This window comes from Periplaneta americana, chromosome 12 (genome assembly GCF_040183065.1).
Source record: "Periplaneta americana isolate PAMFEO1 chromosome 12, P.americana_PAMFEO1_priV1, whole genome shotgun sequence".
NCBI classification, from domain to species: Eukaryota; Metazoa; Arthropoda; class Insecta; order Blattodea; family Blattidae; genus Periplaneta; species Periplaneta americana.
The window spans coordinates 91,018,121-91,041,677 of record NC_091128.1 but is presented as its reverse complement, the minus strand read 5'-3'; the positions used below and the strand labels follow the sequence as shown (position 1 = coordinate 91,041,677).

Here is a 23,557-nt window from a genome sequence, read left to right as displayed (position 1 = left end):
ACTAGCAAGATTTTGCGAAATTTCTGTACTGTCATCTCTTTCAAAGAAAAGAGAGCATAAACAATTTATTTCTTGAACCAGTAATAATAATTGGTCCATTGACATGTTCGCTCATAAGCCATTAACATATTGTTTTTATGTTGTGCTCATTAAAAACAACACAGCAGAACACACCGCCATGACAGAACAGTGCATGATGTCATTCGTTGCTATTTCCCGCCCTATACGAGAACCAATCAGATTCACTGATGATGGCTGATGGAAACTGCCACCACCTCTGCAAGCTGATGGAACCGGTGTGACACCGGTGGAGCATCAGTGATGTCATTGTTGAAATTCGGAACACCATGATGCCATCAGATTGCTCAGTGCTGAGATTCGGAATGTGGTCTATGTTGGGCACGTGCTTGACAAGTAACAATGAAATTCATACAGAAGTAGAAACTAGGTTTGGTGCAGCAAATAGAGCATATTATGCCCTTCTACCCATATTGAGGAGCCAGATGGTACATACAAATACGAAACTAAGACTATATAATTCTCTTACAAGATCTATAATAACTTATGAAGCAGAGACTTGGACCCTACATGGAGACATAGTAAACGGCTGACCATTTTTGAACGAAAAATTCTGAGGAAAATAATGGGACGAGTCAAAGTTAATGATGAGCAGAGAATAAGGACCAACAATGAACTAAAGCAGTTGTGTAAGGACTTGGATATGATCGCATTTATGAAAATTATGAGGTTAAACATGTGAATAGAATGGAGGAAAACAGAGATCCCTATCAAGATTTGTTAATCAACTGCAGGGGAAGAGACAGAGAAGGAGACCTAAAGCTAGATGGTGGGATGATGTTTATAATGACATAAGGAAATGTAAAATCACAAGGTGGAATATAAAATCTAAGGACAGTGATAACTGGAGGATGTCAGTGGAGGAGGCGAAGGTCTGCATTAGACTGTAATACCATTTAAGAAGAATAACAGTTTGAGTATAGATTTTATGTTCTTTTTATGAAATAATGAGCGAATTTTGAACCTGCTCTGATGTGAACTGTATTTTTTATGTTTGCTTGCTGATTAAGCTCTATGTTATTTTGCTGAAGAATCTTCAATAGCATGGCCTTCTGCATTAACACGAATGTGTTGTTGCTGATATCCAAGCATTTAAGAACCTTAAAAGTGTACGGAATTACACCTCTTGCTGACATGATTGTTGGCAAGATTTGTACATCAATTGCTTTACAAAGTTGTGTAATTCTAATTGCTAATCGGTATTTTAGTGTCTTTATTGAGTATGCAGACTGTAAATTTGATGTGTTTGGGGATTGTTACAACTACCAGAAATGTTTTCCTTTCTTCCTCTGTTTCTTTCTTTTCTTCTTTTTTGGGAGGTCAAGAACTACAACATCTGACTTATTATGTCCAACTGTTTCATTGTTCAGTATAATTCTACCCCAGTGAACCTCTGCTTGATCATTTTGTAATACATTTTGATTACACAACTTTTAACACTATATCACTTTGGAAAATGTATTGTGCGTCTTTCACGTGTTAAATTTTATTACCTTGTTAACATGTTTCGGCCTGCTATTGACCATCTTCAGAACTGGCTGTTGCTGGTCTTGGCGCCTTTTTTGTTTTGTTTCCTGTGGGGGTGTGTTTGTGTAGTGTAATGTGGAGTCAAAGAGTGTGTGTGTTCTGAAATTGAGTTGTGTGTTGAGAATTTCATTTGGATGTGTTTTTGTGTGTCAACAAATAATAATACTATTTCATTTGGATGTGTTTTTGTGTGTCAACAAATAATAATACTCTACTAAAACATCTCAACACACAAACAACACAAACTTAGCCATATACAAACTCAAATGTAACATCTGCAACAACTTCTACATAGGACAGACAGGCAGACCATTTCAAACATGTTACAAAGAACACATCACAGCCATAACAAAATTACAAAACACTTCCACATATGCAGAACACATCACAAATGCTAACCACACCTAAAGAGACATCAACAAAGACATGAAAATTCTACACAACCAACCAAAAAGCCAGAAACTAAACACACTAGAACAATACGAAATATACAGACAACAAAAACACATCCAAATGAAATTCTCAACACACAACTCAATTTCAGAACACACACACTCTTTGACTCCACATTACACTACACAAACACACCCCCACAGGAAACAAAACAAAAAAGGCGCCAAGACCAGCAACAGCCAGTTCTGAAGATGGCCAATAGCAGGCCGGAACATGTTAACAAGGTAATAAAATTTAACACATGAAAGACACACAATACGTTTTCCGATACATTTTGTAATATTTTTCGTAGATTCTGTTTATAATGTGTCTGCTAACAGTGAATAATTTAAAGGTGATTTCTGGTGTAAAATTTTGACTATATTATCATGCTTCAATTTATAATCAGTCTGGCTCATTGTGTAGCATCTATTTTCAATTGAAGTCACACATTTCTTGCATATATCACTCTATCACATTATTATTATTATTATTATTATTATTATTATTATTATTATTATTATTATTATTATTATTACTATTACCATTATTACTACTACTGCCACTACCACTCACTATATACTGCACAAACTTCTGTAAACACATCTCATAATTGCTATTGATTTCTCCATTCACTTGTTTTCATATCATTTAATGATGAATAGTGTGGGACTTGTCGTCCCTGTGATCAACATGGTGCAATGTCCTTAATGAACACTTTGTTGTGTAGGTGCCTCGTGTGTACTGGGACTTGTCAACGAGCAGAGTGCTAACCATGGAGTATGTGGAAGGTGGACAGGTCAATGACTTGGCTTACATCCGAGCAAACAAAATTGACCCTTATGAAGTTGCGGACAAATTGAGCCAGTTATATTCGCAGATGATATTCATTCACGGTTTTGTACATAGTGATCCTCACCCTGGAAACATCTTAGTGAAGAAAATACCAAAGAAAGGGCTTGAAATTATACTTCTGGACCATGGACTCTACGCTGTAAGTCAACAAGGCTGTTTATGTCTTATAAAATGTATATATTAATACTAGCTTAACTTTATTATGGCCACCATTGTGGGTCAGGGGGTAGTGCATTTGCCTGTCGATCTAGAGTTGCACTTGGGCTTGGGTTCAATACTTGCTTGTGCTTATCATCTGGTTGGGGTTTTCCGAGGTTTTGTCCTAATGTAAGACAAATATCATTTAATCACATGGCGAATCCTTGGCCTCATCTCACTTCAGTATCGGTACTAAATAATCTAATAGTCAATGTAGTGTCATTAAATAACCAAATAAAATAAAAAAGAACTTCATTATACAGAGTTTTCCGAAAGTAAGAGGTAACTTCAATGCTCACATTCTTCATTTCCTATACAGTCTAAAAAATTCTGGCACTAGCTTACTAGAGCCCGAATGTTTAAGCATTTATAACAGTTAAAATAGTCTGGCAAAAAGGGGAATAAAAATGTAAAAAAAAAAAAAAGCACAATAAATTTTGAAAAAGGCACTATAAATTTTAAAAAGGCGTAATATCTTTTAGCAATAAATTTAAATTATATCAACATAACTCACATTTTTACTTCGTAGGTGACACATGCTGACTTATAAGATACTTTTTTTTTTTTCGTGATTAACTGTCTTTTCACAAACTTTACATAACAAAACTGTTCCTTCAGTTGAAAACACATGGGCACCAAATTCACTAACATAAGCATGAAGTTTACTTTTCAATGGTTTACTGAATTTAGGCATTCTAGCTAACTGATCTTATACCTTGTCACCTGACAATAACTGACTGTTCCTCACTCAAATTTCTTTCTCCTACAATAATAAACACGTGTAACACAAAATTGTAACGGTAAGATTTGAAAATATGAAAGCAAAAAATTGAAAATGCTGCGTGAAAACTTCTATGAGAAGGGGCTTAATATTTAAAATTATAAAACTGATTATGGTAATTGTGAAGACATGACATATTTTTGTCGAACATTATACATATTACAGCAATAGTATTAAAGCACGATTATTAGTAGATTAAGCACCGAAATAAGTTACATTTATTTACTATTGTTACAAAAGTATGCCATTGTTTCGTATATTTAAATTTCACACATATTACATTACAGTTAATTAGAAAATTGCAAATAAACAAGAAATATTGCTTTAAAATTATAAAAAAGGCACTTATTATTGAATTAGTAAGAAACACCTTAAAAAAGGGAAAATAGGCACAATAAGAATTGGCTCTATCACTTTGATTTACCCCAAATCACATTTATATCTATAAAAATAATGATTTACTTCCACCAAGTAAATGGCATTTTGCCAAACATCCGGGCTCAACTTATTACACAAGAAATTGAATTTTGGCATCACCATGACGAGTTTGTTTCTGGTTGTACTGATGGTCGTGTTATCAGTAGGCATTTTCCTGTAACTTGGCCTGCAAGATCACGAACTGTTAACCCAGTAGATTATTGTTTGTGAGACTGCTTGAAGGAAAGAGTATTCTTGAGCAAACCTAGTGCAATTGATGAGTTGAAGAACTCCATCGGACACACTGTAGCAGATATTCCAGAACACAATCTCAGAGCTGCTGTATACAGCAATGAAGAGAGGCTTTTACTTGTACAAGAACAAAATGGTGGACTCATACAACATCTACGATGAAGTTATAGCAATGGGTGGTGGTGCAAAAAATCCCATTTTTTTTTTGTGTCATATGCTAGTGCCAGAATTTTTAAGATTTTGTAGAAAATGAAAATATGAACAATTCAATTTACCTTTTACTTTTAAAAAATCCTATACTCTAAGATTTTACTTCGGTTGAAACAGCAGCAGTTTTCAACATTTTCATATCATTAGTCTTGAGTGTGACATTGCGTTCTTTTGTTAAAATATCTGCAACCCCCCCACTCTTTCCAATTTTATTAAAATCAAGACATTAATAATTTCATAAATTGAAGACCTTCCCGGAATAAATGTCTAGCCAATAAATCTATAATAGATACTACACGTTTCAAGAGAAAGGGAAATAATTTCACGTGCATATTTCGTTAGGCCTATATTTACTAGCAGAAGCATTTGATTAATCAAGGATAGTTTATTCAGCTATTGGATGTAGTAATTTATTATTATAAATGAATGCTTCAAAATTACCTTTTTTTATCTGTCACATAGGCCTATATCATTAATTTAATGTTACATCCTTTTTCTGGGGAGGTCTTTAATTGAGGCGTTCCCTGAAACAAGACCTTAACTATAAAATCTTGAATTTGAGATACAGAGCAAACATTTTAGGTCTGGTATAACAGCATTGTGCATAACGACATTCAAATGTTTCCATAGGGCGCTCTGTTTGTTGGAGGGAAATAATATTTTGCCAGGAAAAAGATTGTTGTTAAGAATTCAATATTTGCTGGGAACAGAAAAATGGCGTAATGTACATTAAAGGTACTGTCACATGTCACTATTTTTGCAGTGCTGCAGTACAAAAAAACTGCGCAACTCTCGTACTGCGACGTGTGAACAACGGTGCAACCCGAAAAGTAGCGGCTGCTGAACCTGCTGCCCGCTCCTTTTTCATGCTGCGTGCAGCTTAAAATTAGTGATGTGTGAACAGGGTTCTCTGGGTTGCAGCCGCAGCATTTTTGATATCGGTTTTGTTGAAACTTTTGCTGCTGTTGCGACCAGTGTTGCCACCCAAATGTGCAAATGATACTTTTATTGTTTGGATATATTTAAATGTTAGATGTGATGAAAATAAATTATTTGTAACAGTTACTAAATGTACAACACAGTCATAGTATATTTACTGACAATATAATTCATTTTTTTTATTTTCTGTAGCGTAGTTTCAAACAGGAGTGTTGCCAACATTGATTACGTGAATATGCTGTTGGTTATCATTTAAGTATAAAGGTGTTTTTAATAGTTTTATACTAAAAATAATGCCAATTTCTGAATACTAGTTAGGACAGAAAAGCAAATAATAGATAAGTAAGCTATCGCATGAGTTTCGTAATAATGCAAACGTAACCACAAAAAGTATATTGAAAAGTCAACACAGAGATGGAAACCTGCAGCTGGACTGCAGTTGCAAAAGTAGTGCCTTGGGTGTGAACAGACTCGCAACCTCTAATTGCAACTTTTGCAGCGCTTGGCTTGTGCCGCATGAAAAGTAGCATACAGTACGCTACTTTTGGCTTATGTGTGAACACGACACGCAACTTTTGCAGGTATAGTACAAAAGTTGCGCAGCAGAAGTAGCGATGTGTGACCATATCATAAGTTGTATTTCCAGGAAGCACTTCAATTGTAACAGCAGACATGAGGCAAGAAGGATATATTCCTACATTACACAGACGAAGAAGTTAAAACAGATAGTGAGGCAGTGAGTGAATTTGTGAGAGAGAATTATTGCATTTATGAGAGTGAATGAGTTTGTAATTTGAAATTTGTAGTGAGTGAGTTTGCAAAAGTTTAAGTGGAGAGTTTTCGAGTGTGGATATGTATGTAAGTTTGCGTTAAGTTCAGTAAGTCACTGAATGAATGAATGAATGAATGAATGAAGTTTGTGATAGTGTGAATGGATTTATGGTGATGTGAGTTTGTAAGAATGAGTGTAGTTTCTGAGGGTTTGAGTTTGTAAAGATGTGAGTTTATCAAAGTCAGTGGAATATGCAAGTGAGAGTTTGCGAGATTGCGAGTATTCTTGTACTAATAAGAGTGAGTGAAGTGAATAAGTAAATTTATGAGGTAGAATGAAAGTTGTGAGTTTGAGTATGTGAGCTTATGCATGTGCTTCCACTCTATACTTAATAGTTTTGTTTTAAGGTCATAGTAGTGAAACCAGGTTTCATCTATGGTTACAAATCTGTTCAATTAGATTGTTTGTTTTCCCTGTACAGTCAACTCCGGATATAATGAGCCTCTTTGGACTTGCATATTTCGTTCACTATATCCGACGTTCACTAAATCCGAAGTGTCTACTGATCAAGTAGAAATGACAAACGCTGTTATGGTGTGACTGCGTACTCAGCCTTGGAATTTCCCGGGTCACTTACTGGAAACTGGGAGGGGGTTGATGGAGTTTGAAAGCCATAGGAATCTTACCTTCATTTATGCTGTGGACATACTGTCCGTCCCCTTTTAATAAAAGAAGGCAATTTCATTTTCCATTGTTTCGATGCTATCCGTCATAATGAAAATTTTTCTGAAAACAAAAGGCAACCCTTTGACGGTGGAGTGAGGCAAGATCGTTACGCATTGCCTGGATTTACAGTAAAGCTCATTGTCTAGGAATCACTATTCCTACTTTTGTCTTTTGACTAAAGGCGTAAGAAACTTAGAATGTTGTTCTCAACACATTGTTTCAATTTTATACAAGGTCTGATTTCAAATAAGAATTTGTCAGGATATAACACTTGTAACTTCAATAAAATTTTTAAGGTTTACAATAACCGAGGTGAGGATTCACTATAAACGGAAATATTAATGTACTTTTTAATGTGTGCGGGTTGGGACTAACAATTTAGGTTCACTATAACCGAGTTCACTATATCCAGAGTTGATTGTATATTGTTAGCAGAGCTGGATTATTACAACTTGAGCTGGATTTTGAGTGACAGTTAACATAATAATGCAGTACCCAACTTGCTGTTAATTTTTTCAATGTTAATTCGTTCATCAAAATATTGTGCACTGTGCTGTAAGATAAGTTCGTTTTTTTTTTTCTACAATTTTTCTAATACATACTGTGCTTGTCGGTCTTGCATCATGAGATCTTAAATTTTACCAACAGTTTCTTGCGTGGTTATAGTCACTGGTGCACCAACAATATGTTGGTTTTGACTCTATTCTTTGCTACATTTAAACTCACAGCTCTACTGTTTGACTATGTCATTAGATACTGCATGTTTGCCCAAAGTCTCAAATAAGTTGCGATGGATTTGAGTGGGACTCATTCCCTTTTTCTGAAGGTACTTCATCACAACTCTTTGCTCAGTGTGTTCTAAGACTAAAGTCTGACACTGTTATAACATAATGGCTGTTGTGATACACTGAAAGCAGATACGGTACCATAGATGGTTGTAAATGTTCTAGTGTTTATGTTCACATATGAGGATAGGAAATATAAGATATAAACAATGCCATAAGCTTTGAAACTGTGTTAGGGATGGAGCAAATTGATTAACCTGCATACTGGTATTTATTATTTTCAGCTTTCTTTCCAAAGATAGCTATGCTTATGATTTTCATCACTTAAATACACATCGATTTTGGCATGAAATTCGTAGTTTTAAGCTTCAAAGCTAAGGGCAACCATGATAACCACTGAACCATCGAAAATTGTGAGAGAAAGTACTCCTGTGTACTTTTTGTAGTTGGTTTCAATTTCAGATTTTTCATATTGTGAGGTTATAGATCATATGATTTCTCGTGCATGATGTAGAAATTAATAGACTAATGGTCGATAGAAAAAGTTATGATTTTAATCTTTGCTAATTGTTGATGTGTTTCTACGAGTACCTTTATGGATATAACTTTTTAGATTTAATATTCTCTTTTGTGTTCCAGGATCTGAGTAATGACTTCAGATGGGAGTATTCAAAACTATGGTTCAGTATTTTGAACAAGGATAAAGAAGGCATGCGCCAACATAGTCAGAATTTAGGTGTAGGAAATTTATATTTCCTATTAGCTTGTATGGTTACAGGCCGAACATGGGATTCCATAATGGCTGGCATTGAAAAAACGAAGTGGAGCATTAGTGAGGTAATGTTAGTTCTACTGGTTATGTTATATATTTTGACATATACATTTGGAAAGTGAGGGCTAATCAAAATAACGACAATTAAGAGTTCCGAGTAGGTTAGCGAATACATATTCTTTTAAAGACAATCACTGGGAAGCCATAAGTCATGAGCTCCTGTGATTATTTGTTATTGTGAAATATTTGTTTAAAATGAGCAGTACAGTTCATCTAAGCTGTGAAATTCCTTTGTGATTTGCTTTGTTTATGAAACCCTTTCTCTCGTGCTTTGTTCCGTTTTCTTCATGTATTCCTCTAGCTGTGAAGTTCGTGCTGTATTTGTTTTCTTCACACAGTCTTGTAACTATGAAATTTGTGCCGTGATTTGCTTTCTTCATGTGAAACAAAGTACCTATGCAAAAAACTCCTTGATGCCTCCATGTTTATTTTCATACATGTTGGCTTCCCGGTTTGTCCCAACAATTGTCTCCATAAACTTGTATAACTGGAAAAGAATTTCTATTTTATATATGCGTCATCAGATGTTCTGGCGCATCAGTAGTGACGTCATGTTGGGTAGGGAAGAGGGGGAGAAAGCTTCTGCTGTAAGTGGAAACAAGTTGGTCTGAGGGTCGCACTGCAGTGAGCAGCTATTTGGCAGGTTATTCATCCTCTCAAGTAAACTGTAGGATAGGGCTGGTCCATGCCATAGTTGAACCAATTTTCATCTCTGTGTTCTCTATTTTAACATTGGGTTGTATGCCGAGTTTTCATACATAAAACATTAATCACTGTATTTTAGAATAAAGCTCTTTGTATTCATATAATGTATATGTATTTTTTACGTTTGTTTAGAAAGCACAAAGAGACAAGGAGATACCCCATCTGTTACCCCAGATTTCGGACGTCCTAGACAGCATAAATCGTCAGATGCTTCTTATTCTTAGAACAAATGATTTAATGCGTGGTGTGGAATTTACTCTCAAGGCTCAAAATAGGTGAGAAGAAACTCTGTCAGTCAGTGTTCAGAGATCTTTGTGTGCTGCTTTAATCAAAAAAAGATGTCTTTGCTGATTCTCTCTCTCTATCTACCTTTCTGTCCCCATTCCTTTATCCATTTCTCTGCCCCTCTTCCTCCCTTTCCCTCTCCCCCTTTCCTTCCCTCTTTCCCCCTTTTCTCTCTCTTCCACCCTTTTTATTATCTTCTTCTGTTCCTCTCTAGTGAAATGTCTTACTTGATGTGCATGTTGTGGTATAGGTTTTTTGGCATTTCAATCATATGGTAAAATAAAACTTGTTCTACGGTTTTGGAACTATTGGATTTTCTCCATTTGTTTTCTAACATGCCAGTAGAGGTCTGTGATGTTATTAACACTTTCATCTGAAGTGTTGATAGCTTTGCAGTTATTATGTGCTGTAAGTTCATAGTTGAATCCTCTTCTCTGCGAAGAACACATTTTGGTGTTGTATAAATTCCAATTCTGAAGAGATGCTCTGCCAAACAGTCATGTCCAATTACTAGTCTGAAGTTAGTCACTGCTTTTCTGCTTATTATTATTATTATTTTTTTAAATTTCGTAACAAGATATATTTTCACTGACTGTTTTATTAATTTAATATTGTCCATTTATAATTTTTTATTAATAATTTTGCTGAATAATACGAAATAAATTTTAGAATGAAATCTTTGTTGAATTGTTGTTTCTTTATTTGCAAGAAAGTCTGTATTTTCATTTCCTTCCAATCCACAATCAGAAAGTATCCATCGTGAAGCAAATATTTTGTCTGTTTTTGTAGAAAATTAATTTTGTTTTAGAGTTCTCTCACTCTCTTGTCTTTTAATGTTAAGAGGTTACTTATACCTTTGAGAGTAAAAAAAAAATCATTTTTCATTTTTCTTATAGCTATTTAACATGAACTTTTAGAGTTATATCTACGGTGTGAAAGACATTTTAAGATATCTTTGAAGTTGACCAATTTGTGCATTAAAATATCTTTCATACCATCCAGCAGTATGTAAGTTTATTGCTTAGTTTCTCAAAACTATATTTTTCAAAACTGTTTAATCATATCTTCGACAATTTTTTTGGCATTTGCTTGAAATTTTGCATGTACCTTTTTCTTAGTAAAGTCATCAAACTGTAGCTCAACCTTCTCCATCTCTTTAACAGAAATTTAGAAACAAAAACAATTTCAGTGAAAGAAAGTTTTCTTCCTCTTAGAGTGCAGATATTCTAACCATTGAGCTAGGGCTTGTTAAGGTCAGTGTTACCTGTAACGCAAAGAATTAATTACTAAAAAATACTTAAAATCTTGGGAGTAATTTTTTAAAAAGGAGTTTGGTGCAAATTGCAAAATGAAAATTTTGAAAATTCACCATTTCACAAGCTTTTTATGTAGGCAATATTTTTTTCTGTTACATTGAAGAGCAGTTTTCAGACATTAAGCGTATAAAATGATAGAGACTTGATTAATCTAGCTCAGGATAGGGACCAATTGGCGGGCTTATGTGAGAACGGCAATGAACTTTCAGGTTCTATAAAAGCCATTTGTAAGTAAGTACATCGGGATTTAACATTGCCATTAAAAATGTGTATATAAACATATCATACTCGTATCTTGTATAATTGGCCATGTGTTGCCAACTTATCATTAAGCCGGTGGCATACATTGGCTCCAGCACTGGGTCAAATATTATTTGTCAACATGTGGATGTACAATTGGACATGATAAAGTGTTGGGCCCAACATTGGCTCTAGTGTTGGATGCATTGCATTGTCTGTCAGTTTTTCGACCAAACATCAAAGGGATTGGAAACTAGTAACAGTAAGCTGAAGAAAATGACTTAATAAAGGAAAAGTTTTCAGGGAACTTTATAATTATGTCAGTATAATCATTATAAAACATAGCAAAGTCACGAAGTTGAAAAAATTGCTTAATAAGGGAAAAATTTTCAGGAATAAATTTATAATTATATCAGTACAATTATAAAACTTAGCAAAATGACTAAGGTAATATCAAGTGACTCTTCAAGAGATTCTTTTGTAGAAAGATAAGATGTGCCACCTATGTGGTAAGGTTTCAAATCAGGTACATAGGTACACTATACTGCATGATGACTAGGGTATGTATTTTTAGGTTGTTAAAATGTAATTTTAGGTGACTAAAGTAGGCTTAAAAGTGTAGGAAATGGTCTTTAAAGAATTTTCATTCATTTATTATATTCCATAGATCTTACATGAGCAATTAAGCTTTAAGATGTGGAACAAGTCAAAATTTTACAATATTACAATTACAATTTTTACAATTTTTTACAGTTTTACAATTTTTTACAATTTTCTGCAATTTTTTACAATATTTTGGCGAGATGTAGTGAGATGAGATGATAAGCTCTAACAAAAAATAATATTTTCTTTAAAAACATGTTCCAAATCATCAGGAATTCAATTCGATAATTTAATAATTTTAAATGCTTATACACTGTTACCACCACTACTACTAAAAGTACAAGAATAATAAAATCTAACTAGTTATATCTAGGCCTAAACTAAACAATTAAATGTGAAAAATAAGTTTTAGACATAAATTCAGCTACACAAACAAGTCAAATATAATCAATTTTTACCAAGCCTTGTCCGTTAATGTCCATAATTACAGTCCTGTCGCTCTAATTTCCGGCAGCCAATCGCGTTGCTGGTCGGCTACATTTAAACGTGTGCGTCTTGTGATTCGCTGATTCATTTCTTAAGGCTCGATAAATACTTAATATAATCGCCCGCCATTTTAGCTCTTTAGTTGGCATTCGCAGAAAGCACACGAAGACGTTATTTGCCACTCAATTATTTGCTGAATTACATTGCATTTGATTTATTATCATAGGAGTTACGACATGATAATGTTTAACGGTGTTGCAAATAGATTCCTCGTATGGTAGCTCGGCAACGTAAGAACAAAAATGGCGAATGATACTACCTACCTAGACTTTATAGAGCCTTCACTTTCTAAGACATAAGGAAAGAGGCAGAGTCACGCCGGAAATAACAGCGTTGGGACTATAGCTTCACAATAAATTACTAATACTTTTTCTAAATTTTCAACTAAAAAGCAATGCCATCTGTTACTGAATACAAATTTATATGCTGAAAATGAACGCTTCACATCCACTGAAGTAACAGGAGCATATTTCAATTTTGACACTAGTTGGACAGGAATGTTACATTGTAAATCTGTGTTCTTCCCTGCTAGGATATCTGAAGCAGTATGTAGGTCCTTCAGTCCTACATTTCTCTGCAGAACTTGCTCCAGTTTATCCCGTACTTTATTTACAATAAAACCAGGAACACTTTTGAAATTTAAAATACAAATTTTCGAAATAAGAGTGGGTGTTTTGACCTATTAGAGATAAAACATTCTTAATAGGTCAAAATTGGCTTTGTAGTCAAAATAGGCATTTTTAGGTGCTATTAAAATACCAATTTTAGGCATAGTTTTATATTAAACATGTACTTGCAAGTTTTTATGAACTTATCTTTTAAGGATTAAAATAGGTTTTTACATAAAATCCGAAGTCTAATGATGACAGTGTTTAGCTTCAGAGTTGGCTGATATATATCTGAGCTATATTGGTAGTGCCTTAATTTCTGCAGTACTGTATCTCATATTGTTTGTTTTTATTTCTTTACGATGCAGCAGGAGATGATGTACCTTACTAACAAAGTTATTTTTTCTAGGAAAACTTCATTCTTGGTGATGTCTCGGTGTGTAATCCGCAGTGTATATGGAGAGCGCTTGAAGTTGTGCAAGACATGGATGTCACGGTGCAGGACGGTCATGTCACAGCAATGGGCTCTGTTCAAACTGTCCATGTACTACACGTATCTGAGTGTGCTTAGTCTTCCAATTGTGAGCAGAATATTCAGCCTAGCCAATAAATCATGATATCATTTGCTATTAGTTATTTATTTTGTCTGTATATTCATGCATAAATCATTGAAGACCAAGTTTTGTTATCATTTCATATTACATTTTGTTGGCCTAAGATCCTTCTCACTTACACGCTGAGAAATAAAATATATGATAAAACTTTGTATCAGTGGTGCTGGTAGGAGCAAGGCACAGAAGAAGATAGAGTGAAAATTATCAAAATAATCGCTCATTATACTGCATAGTAAGCATTTTCTTCAAGTGACCATGAAATTCAGGATAGCACAAACAGAATATGGATTATTTCAGTGGTGTACTCTTCATTTTTAAAAACAGAAGAGAAATTATATGAATACTAAAGGGACAAGCTTTAGACGCTTTAAAGTCTTCTGCTAATGTTTATTGTCAAAGATTGATGCACCTTTTCTATTTATGTACCAGTTTGAGTCTTTTTTAAGTAGGTCTTTTATTCCAGGAACTAGAATTCACTAATGCTTCCATTTATATATTTTACCTTCAGTTATACAGAAATTGCAGGCATTAAAGAGCTTGGAGTAGGTTTCATTAAGTGAGGAAGTACACTTTTACAGTTGTGTAAATTAAGTGTACACTCTTTTACGCGGAAAATGGTCGCTCTCCTGTAGCGTGAATTTGTCTATGTGTCGTTCAGGTTAACGCAAGATTCATAGAGGGAAATATCAAGTATCGAGATCTGAGGATGAAATCAAGTTGTAGCAGCGATGTATCTGTATGTCATGAAACGACATATTCCTTATGAAGCCTTTATGACTTAGCAATAGAGCTCTTTCTCCTCGTTACAAAGACTGGGCTTCGAATCTCTCTATAAAAACAGCGCACATGATGATTCCCGAGCTATTTTGAGGTGATACTTAGTCTCTGAACAGCAACCAATTTCGGTGTCAAAAGATGTACTTAAAACATTAATATCGCAGTATTCCTCAGTCCTGGCAAAGTGAAATTTGGCAAAGTTCTATATTTATTACTTTAATACCTGTTATTTATTTGCAATGAATAGCCAATTTTATCATACTGCATCAACAACTTTGTTGTTAACTTGTTTATACGGTAGTAACATTGTCCTGTGAAAGGAAAAATACTGTTTTAGTCCCAAACAGTTCCAAACACATTTTTTCTTGCGTCATTCTTGGAAATAGAAATGTCTGCAATCTTGCTGTCAATCTCATCCAGTACTTGTCTGTGGATGTGTCAAGCTGCTACAGGGTTGACCATTTTTTGGGTCGTAGGTTGACTGCAAATAAAGGTAATTAATATGAGTGTATTGTACATTTCACGTAAATGTTGTATTTCATAAATACAGTACACAGTATAATTTTTAAATTTTATTTCTGTATATAAATTGTAGAAAGAATTGGTACATACATTGACGTCACTAGCCTCTTATTTGAGAGACCACACAGTATGAAGCTTCTTTCAGCTTTTCAGCTAGACAAAGGCTGGACAAGATTTTCTAAATGTCTGAATAGACACCTAACCTCTCTCATTATTGACTTCAAAGCTTCTCTAACATCATTTAAGGGGTTAGGTACAGCTTACAGCAGTAAAATTTTTGGAAATATTCAACATTATTTCCCTCCATTATTGTATCTTGTACAATAATGAAAATTGGTATGTGTAAAACACTGTCCTTCTGCTATATGAAAAAAATATTTTTACGGTTTAAAAAAAAAATATTTATATATATATATTTTTTCAAAATTCAAAATGTGCAGTTCACTGTGCAATGATGAAGCGTTTCCGTCATAACTCGTAAACTTGTTAACTTTTTCATGTTCTCTCTCTTTTATTTTATTGCTGAAACTCATGTTTACAATATCATGCTCTTTCAACTACATTCCTTAATAAATAATATTTTTTTTTTTATTTTGTGTTTGAAGAAAATACTGATATTTGACCATTTTGTAAAATGAATTTATTTTTTATCAGACAATCTATCAAAGATAGAGAAGTGATCTTGCATCATATTGTAGATATGACATGCATTTAATACACACAAGAAATTTCATCACAGAATGTTTGATAGTTTTTTAGTTATGTGGGAAACGCTCCATCACTGCACAGTGAATTGGGGGGGGGGGGGGAATTAAAATCGTAAATATATTTTTTCATATAGCAGAAGTGTTTTACACATACTAATTTTCATTATTGTATAAGATACAGTAATAGAGGAAAAAAATGTTGGTTATTTCCAAAATTTTACAACTGTAAGCTGTACCTAACACCTTAAGTAAGAAATCTTGTTCTTTTGTTGGAACAACTGCATTTACACTTTTAATTACGATGTGTCTATTTCAGGACAAGCTGCTATCACATAACAATTTTCCCTTTTTATCAGGACATTTTGCAACAGCACTTGTTTCTTTGCACCACAGTGATTGAGAATTCGATTTTGAAGTCCCACCACAGCTGTGTCTATCACTTCAAAGTATTCTTGTTGATAGTATTCTTCATGTGATTGATATGCACGTGACTCAGACTATTCCATCAAATTTTCTCATTGCAAACTTTGAAAATAGATTGAAACTTGTCATTATACCTAGGTCCTTTTAAACCATCAACAGTGGTTTCAACAGATTTAATAAGACCTACCATAGTATTTTTCTTACCTTGAAAGACTTGTTCAAGAGTTAAAGAATATGAATTACCTGTTCCCTCATCAACAAACCAAAATATGTTACTCCATTTTCAGATACAATGACTAGACCACTGGCTCCTTTGTAACCTACTTCTGATAGTTTACTCAATGTTTCAAAACCAAATACTATTTTTTTTTTTTTTCAGTATGTTCTCTCTTTGTGACTTTCGGTATATCCATCTTGTGGGACAGAGTGGTTTGATCCTGGAAATATTTTCAATTGGTTCTTGAATTGCTTCCTCATGTATGTGGGTGAATACAGATTTAACTTTCGTGTCGGAAAATAAGATTCTCAACTGATTGGCCCATTCCATAGCATTTCTTTTTTACTGTTCTAGATGAATTACAACTCTCCTTCATGACCAAGTTATAGCAATGAGCACCACACTACACATAACAAACCAAAGATTTTTGTCAATTATGATAGACTGAACACCTTTATTGAACCCACTCATGTTTTCAGCCCCATCACAAGCCTGTCATCCGAGATTTACCAGTGGCAATTGTAGTCTAATGAGAACATCTCAAATGAATGGTACTATGGCTTCACCAGTTATTAAAGCAGTTTGGTAAACTCCCATAAAGTAAGGTTGGGACGAACTACACTTTTCAAATCACCTTGCCTCCAATTAAAAATGTACTTTCCATTTTTTTTACTGAGTAAATAATTTCCCTCGGAACTATTTTTCGAAAAATTATTGGGGAGGACGGATCCCCTTGTCCCCCTCCCCTGCCTTGATGCTGATGGGTACATATTCAGTGGAGTTACGGGAAATTTATAAAAGAAATAAGACGAAACTGAAAGCTATGGAGATGGATTATTGGAGACAGTGCTGCAGACACACAAGATTGGATATAATTAGAAATCAAGATATACGGGAAGAAATGGGAGTGGATGTAGATATTGTGGAGACCATAGAAACAAAAAGATTGAATTTAACAGAAATTGAAAAGAATGCACGAAGAGAGATTGCCAAAGCAAATATGGGAGTGGACTCCACCTGAAAAATAGTGTGCGGGAGACTGCGACAGCTGTGAAAGAAACTTTCATATATATATATATATACTTACTTACAAATGGCTTATAAGGAACCCGAAGGTTCATTGCCGCCCTCACATAAGCCCACCATCGGTCCCTATCCTGTGCAAGATTAATCCAGTCTCTATCATCATATCCCACCTCCCTCAAATCCATTTTAATATTATCTTCCCATCTACGTCTCGGCCTCCCTAAAGGTCTTTTTCCCTCCGGTCTCCCAACTAACACTATATATATATATATATATATATAAATTCAGTTACTGGTTAAACCAGTTGGCAGAGGTTCGGTTAATAGAGGTTTCACTGTAAATTGAAAAATGTAATTTTTATGTGTGTAGGTGTACCTCCCTGCTTAATACTTTCTGCTTCATTTTTTCACCAGTTATCATGTAGACAAACTTTTGAATCGATGTTGAAAGATTATTAATGAGTTTTGCTTTATAAATTAATATTGTTTTATTTATTTTTTATTTATTAATTCATTCAAGTTCTACTGAATACTATTCGTTTTATGCTGTAGTATTTTTTAAAATAAGAATTTTTATATCATATTCATATAAAATATTAATTTTAAGGATTCCTTCATTCATTCATTCAGTGTTCTGCTCAAGGGCAGGTCTTTTACTGTAAACCCAGCTTTCTCCAGTCTTTCCTATTTTCTGCCTTCCTCTTTGTTTTCTCATATATCTTAATGTCGTCTATCATCTGATATCTTCTTCTACCCCGAACTCTTCTCCCGTTCACCATTCCTTCCAGTGCATCCTTCAGTAGGCAGTTTCTTCTCAGCCAGTGATCCAACCAATTCCTTTTCCTCTTCCTGATCAGTTTCAGCATCATTTTTTCTTCACCCACTCTTTCCAACACATTTTCATTTCTTATTCTGTCTGTTCACTTCACACGTTCTAGTCTTCTCCATATCCACATTTCAAATGCTTCTATTTGCTTCTCTTCACCTCGTCGTAATGTCCATATTTCTGCCCCCACACAATGCCACACTCCATACAAAGCACTTCACTCGTCTCTTCCTTAGTTATTTTTCCAGAGGTCCGCAGAAGATGCTCCTTTTTCTATTAAAAGCTTCTTTGGCCATTGCTATTCTCCTTTTGACTTCCTGGCAGCAACTCATGTTACTGCTTATAATACACCCCAAGTATTTGAAGCTGTCCACTTGCTCTACTGCCTCATTTAGAATTTGCAAGTTTATCTTCTGTATTTTTCTTTCTATGACCATGCTCTTCATCTTACTTGCATTTATCTTCGTCCCATACTGTTTAGCTCCAGTAGCAATGAAGGAAAATATCTTGCCTATGAATTTTTTGGAAGCTATTTCTAGTATTTCATTCATAAAGCCAATGTTTTTGTTACATTATTAGAAATGAATGATTATTATTTGCCTTGCTGATATATATATTTTTTTTGTGGTCTAGACTGTGGAAGTTCAGTGAGAGTGGTTACAGTTGTTTGCATTGTATAGATATAACTGGTCGAGGTAGATAGTTAACCACTGACTACATTGTGACTTAGATAAAAACAATTATTTCCAGAAAATCATGGTCATTTAATGGTGAGCTTCTGAAAGCAAGTGACCAACACGATGTATTTCACTGTAGTTACCAGATATGATGCAGTATCATTTAAGTACAAAGAATTAACATGCATAAATCAAATATTTTAGAATACCAGTTTCTTAAATAACTCATGTTCGAATGGAATTATATTGAGTGTGCCAGTTATATGCTTCAATTTTAAAGACATAAGAATGTCAGAAATCTGACTTTTGCCCACATTTCTAATCTTTTATTACGGAGTACTAATTCATAATATATCTGTGCAAGCCTGCTGACTCAGAATTAGTCCTCTAATCATGACAATAAAGTTTATTCACACATAGCAGAGGTTAAATATTTGTTAATTTTTTAAATACTATGTTGGCAAGACAAAAGTGGTGATAATAGAAATTGAAGAATATATTAATTATGCAAAGAAATATTTTAATGAATTCAGAACAAGTATGAAAATTTGCTTGTTACTTTCGATAAGTCTATGATGATGAGTGAATTTCTAGAGGCTTGAAATGTAACATCAGCTTCCTTTGGATCAAAGCAATATGAGACAGTATGAGTATTTCTTACTTTCTCTATATATTGGAGCTTTGATTATCGCTGTTAATTCCAGAAAACATGGAAAATCTCTGCTTCTTTGTAGGCATACACACAAACATTTTGTCTTGCATGAAAAAGTGTACTGGACGGTCTGTCTTGTGTACTTTTTTTCCATATCTTTTTCCAACCAAGATAAAATCAAGAAGAATACCTGAAATGGTTAAATTCCATGTGAGAGACTTGAACATATACTATGATTATGTGAACAGTTTTAATATGACATAATGAGTTTTTGTAAGTTATTGCTTGAACCGTCCAATAGTCATATTACAACATAATATAAAGAAATATTTATAAAAATTTGATGTCTCTAAGAGTTTATACATATGAAAGTGTAATTATGTAATATTAGTGTTTCTTTGACAGAGTGAGATAGTCACAAATGATAGCTAGAGTTGTACAATATTCATTAAGTTTAAATCTTTTGTTAATTATTTTTGTAGCTAGATATAAATAATATGAAATGGATTACAACATTAAAGATGTACATAGTAACTTGTTTCTTTTTATGTATATTGTACTGTCAATAAAAGAGATATATTTATGTTTAATATTACTAATATAGGTAACATACTGGGTCATCCATTATATTACGGTATTGCAGCTGAGGTAGGGTCTTGCTGGCTGGGCAATACAAGAGCTCAATGTTTAGCAAGCTAAAGTGACTGTCTAATCAATTCTATTGCACTTTAAAAGCTATGTACTCACCCACGTCACTAAAGGAGATGCTGGAACTGCCTGCTGATAACTCTATCGTCAAACACTTGAAGTGCCTGCAATGAAACATTGGCTGTATAAGCTGTCGTCAAGTCCTGCTGAAAAAACGCGAAACTATGTTCCCTCTCAGTTAATTCAGAAGGGTTGCAAAATGTTGTTCACATATCTATCACTGTTAATTATGTCCTCAAAAAAAAAAAAAAATTGGGGCTATTATTCTCTCACTGGAAACTGTGCACCACACTCCTAATCTCTCGTCATGAAGAGATTCTTTATGAAACAGATTAGGTTTTTCGGCACCCCAGTGTCGGCAGTTTTGAGAATTTATATACCCATGTAAATGAAACCACGCTTCTTCTGAAAAGAGAATGAGATTAGGATAAATTTCTCCGTCATGCATTTTATTCAAAATCCATTCACAATATCTAATCCTATGTATGGGATCACCCGGCTTAAGTTCTTGTGCCACTGTACATTTATAAGGTTTTAACTTAAGTAATTTTGTAGCCCTTTGTACGGAACCATCAGAAATTCCCATTTGCTGAGAAAGACAGCTAAGAGATTTCTTAGGAGAATTTTCCAAGTGTTATCCAGTGTCATCAAGAGTTTCTTCTGTGAGCACTATATGTCGCCTTCTTCATTTCTTACCAAGAACACTTCCTGTTTCACGAAATTTATTAACTAATCCATGAATCGTCCATGACTTGGGACCTGAACACCTGGGAAATTCTCTTTAAATAATCTCCTGACAGCACAAGCAGATTCTGTACAGACATACGAATTGTAAATAAACACCCGAAGTGGAATAGAATAATTATCCCAGACCACTCCTTTACTGCCCGCACAAATGCATTGCTGTTATTGGCTGAGGCACTTCACACAGCTCCAGTTCCGAGATATATGGATGACCCAGTATTTATGCATGCAATAACTACACTTTTTTTTTTTAAACAAATATGGCGGAAATTACAGGGAACATGAAAAATTAATATTAATCAATCATACAATATTATAGTTGTTGCTATTATTATTATTATTATTATTATTATTATTATTATTATTATTATTATTATTATTATTCATAAACTTGTCCAGTTTAGGTAATTTCACCTGTTCCATGTGTTGAGGTAGTGTGGAGATGTCACCTTGTCAACCTTGTTGATCTGATGGTTGTACCTGTATGTCAGATGTATAATTTTATTACCATTATATTTCGTATGTTGTAGCGAAAATTATTAATTAAATTTCTTGACGTAATAATTATTTATTTTAAAAGTTCATAAAGGTTCTCTTTTTGGCACGAGTTTATGAAACCAAGCTCGTTTCACAAACACACAAGGGCCAAAAGGATAACCTTTACGAATGTATAGTATACAATGTTTTTTCTGTGATCACAAATATAAATTAAATAAATATTTCAAGTTAGAGATATTATAAGATCATGATGTCATGACCATTTAAACTCAGAACCATTAAGAAATAAGTATCCGGGAAATAACAGCCTCCAAGGTTTATCAAAGTATTTCTGAAACACCCTGTATCTTCTGTGCATGCTTATACTCAGTCCAATGTTGTTGGATTAAGAAATCGATTTTTAGTTATAAATGACAGTTCTGAAGTGTAGTTTTGCGGTATTTAATACAATAATTTGTTTCCTGTGTACCAGTACCTTCTTAACTTCGAGTAATTACCATACTTGTCAATAGATAAGATGTTCATAAGTTAAGCCCAGTCAAGAATGATGAATCTCTAAGAGTAACAAAATGCTGAATATCGCATTGTATTGAAGGTAAGTAGGTTTAGTTCACACCTATATGTTTGAATATCCCAGGAAGATTCACCAGGTGATTCGTACAAACATCAAAACCAATTATGTTGACCATTAGCCTGTTATGCAAGGTAATAAATTCTCTCTTACAAGTGGTTCCATTTGAGGAATTTATTTCTTTATGTAACTAGACAGCAATATTAACTAATAACATATTTAATCCTGGAATAACGAATGACGTTCATGATCTAAGACTGCACTTGAGTAATTTTCTGGTGTGTGGGTTTTTTTAAGAATTTTCCCCAACTATAAAACGAATGTCGGGCAATTTCATAACAAATTCTGGGACACCTCGCCAAATACCATTTTGCTATTACCAACCCCACTCGTGCTAGATAACTTTGTAGTTTATAGTCTCTAAAAAACCGTTTAACGCACTCCAATAATCTCGTGTTACACACTCTTGAACCAATTTGTGTACATCCTGGGCGTTAATAACTCAATTGAGTCACTGCAGACCATCCCTTAACTCCTCACTCAGCTTTCTTTGGCTGAGACAATGGTTTGATGTGGTAGGAACAGACAGAAAGGTCAGTGATGGAATGTATCAGGTTGGGCATCATAGCTTTTATGAACTTTTGATTCTCACTAGTCACCTAAAATTCACCACTGATACACAGAGCCTTACTGCATGTTTGTGTATAAGGTAGTAGAAGCGAAAAGGACATGGGCGGGGGTTCTTCGTCCCTTTCATCTCTCCTCATGTCCAGGGCTGGTGTCCATTGTACAGTACCAAAGAAACATTCTTTCCCAAGTAAAGTGAGACGAGAATGGAAGCAAAATCATAATAGAATATCACTTGGAGTGATGGGTAGAAATAATGTTGAAATAATTTCAGGAAATGCAGGAAACATCCGTCTGCAGCCTCCAAGAAATATGACCAAGTTATATTGGGAAGCCAGAAGAGTAATGGCCGAGAATCCAACAATCTGCCATTAGAAAACAACATAATTTCAATACTATTAGGCACCGATACTGGGAACTTTTAACATGCAAGGGTGCCCGCAGGATCCAATCTCAGTGGTAGCAAGATGGTTAGAAAATTATAGGAAATGGATGGACGAGGAGAGAGAAAATTGAACATGAAAATAGCCAGTTCTGAAATCTAAATTAGCTTGTGCACGCATTCATAGTTTAAAACACTCGTTTTTGTTGAATTGTTTACCGAGGTTTTGAGAAAACATGTACCGTGCACGTAGAGAAAAATTGAAAATAATGCGTAAAAAATAAAAATCTCAGTGGTAGCAGGCTACCCCCTGTGAGCGCCCTTGTTAACATGTTCTTGTTTTAGACATTTGGAGAAAGAGGTGGGAGATGGAAGAGATCTGGTATAAATAGAATCGATGTGACTACTGACTGGATTCTCGGTTTTGTTGCGAAACTAATTAAATGCATTTAATGAAAATAAATTACATTCTCTTATTTC

At 34.3% G+C, this 23,557-nt stretch overlaps 1 protein-coding gene across 4 annotated transcripts in view; it reads left to right on the top strand.

The window, feature by feature from the left end:
• Adck1 (aarF domain containing kinase 1) overlaps positions 1–14,697 on the top strand; it is a 78,998-nt gene extending 64,301 nt beyond the window's left edge. For all 4 annotated transcript variants that reach the window (XM_069841735.1, XM_069841734.1, XM_069841733.1 and 1 more), the window contains 4 exons: positions 2,768–3,031; positions 8,612–8,809; positions 9,642–9,784; positions 13,517–14,697. In XM_069841735.1, coding sequence (XP_069697836.1) covers positions 2,768–3,031; positions 8,612–8,809; positions 9,642–9,784; positions 13,517–13,724 — 813 coding nt within the window. In that variant the 3' untranslated portion in view covers positions 13,725–14,697. The remainder of the gene's footprint in view (positions 1–2,767; positions 3,032–8,611; positions 8,810–9,641; positions 9,785–13,516) is intronic.
• The last annotated feature ends 8,860 nt before the right edge of the window (positions 14,698–23,557 follow it).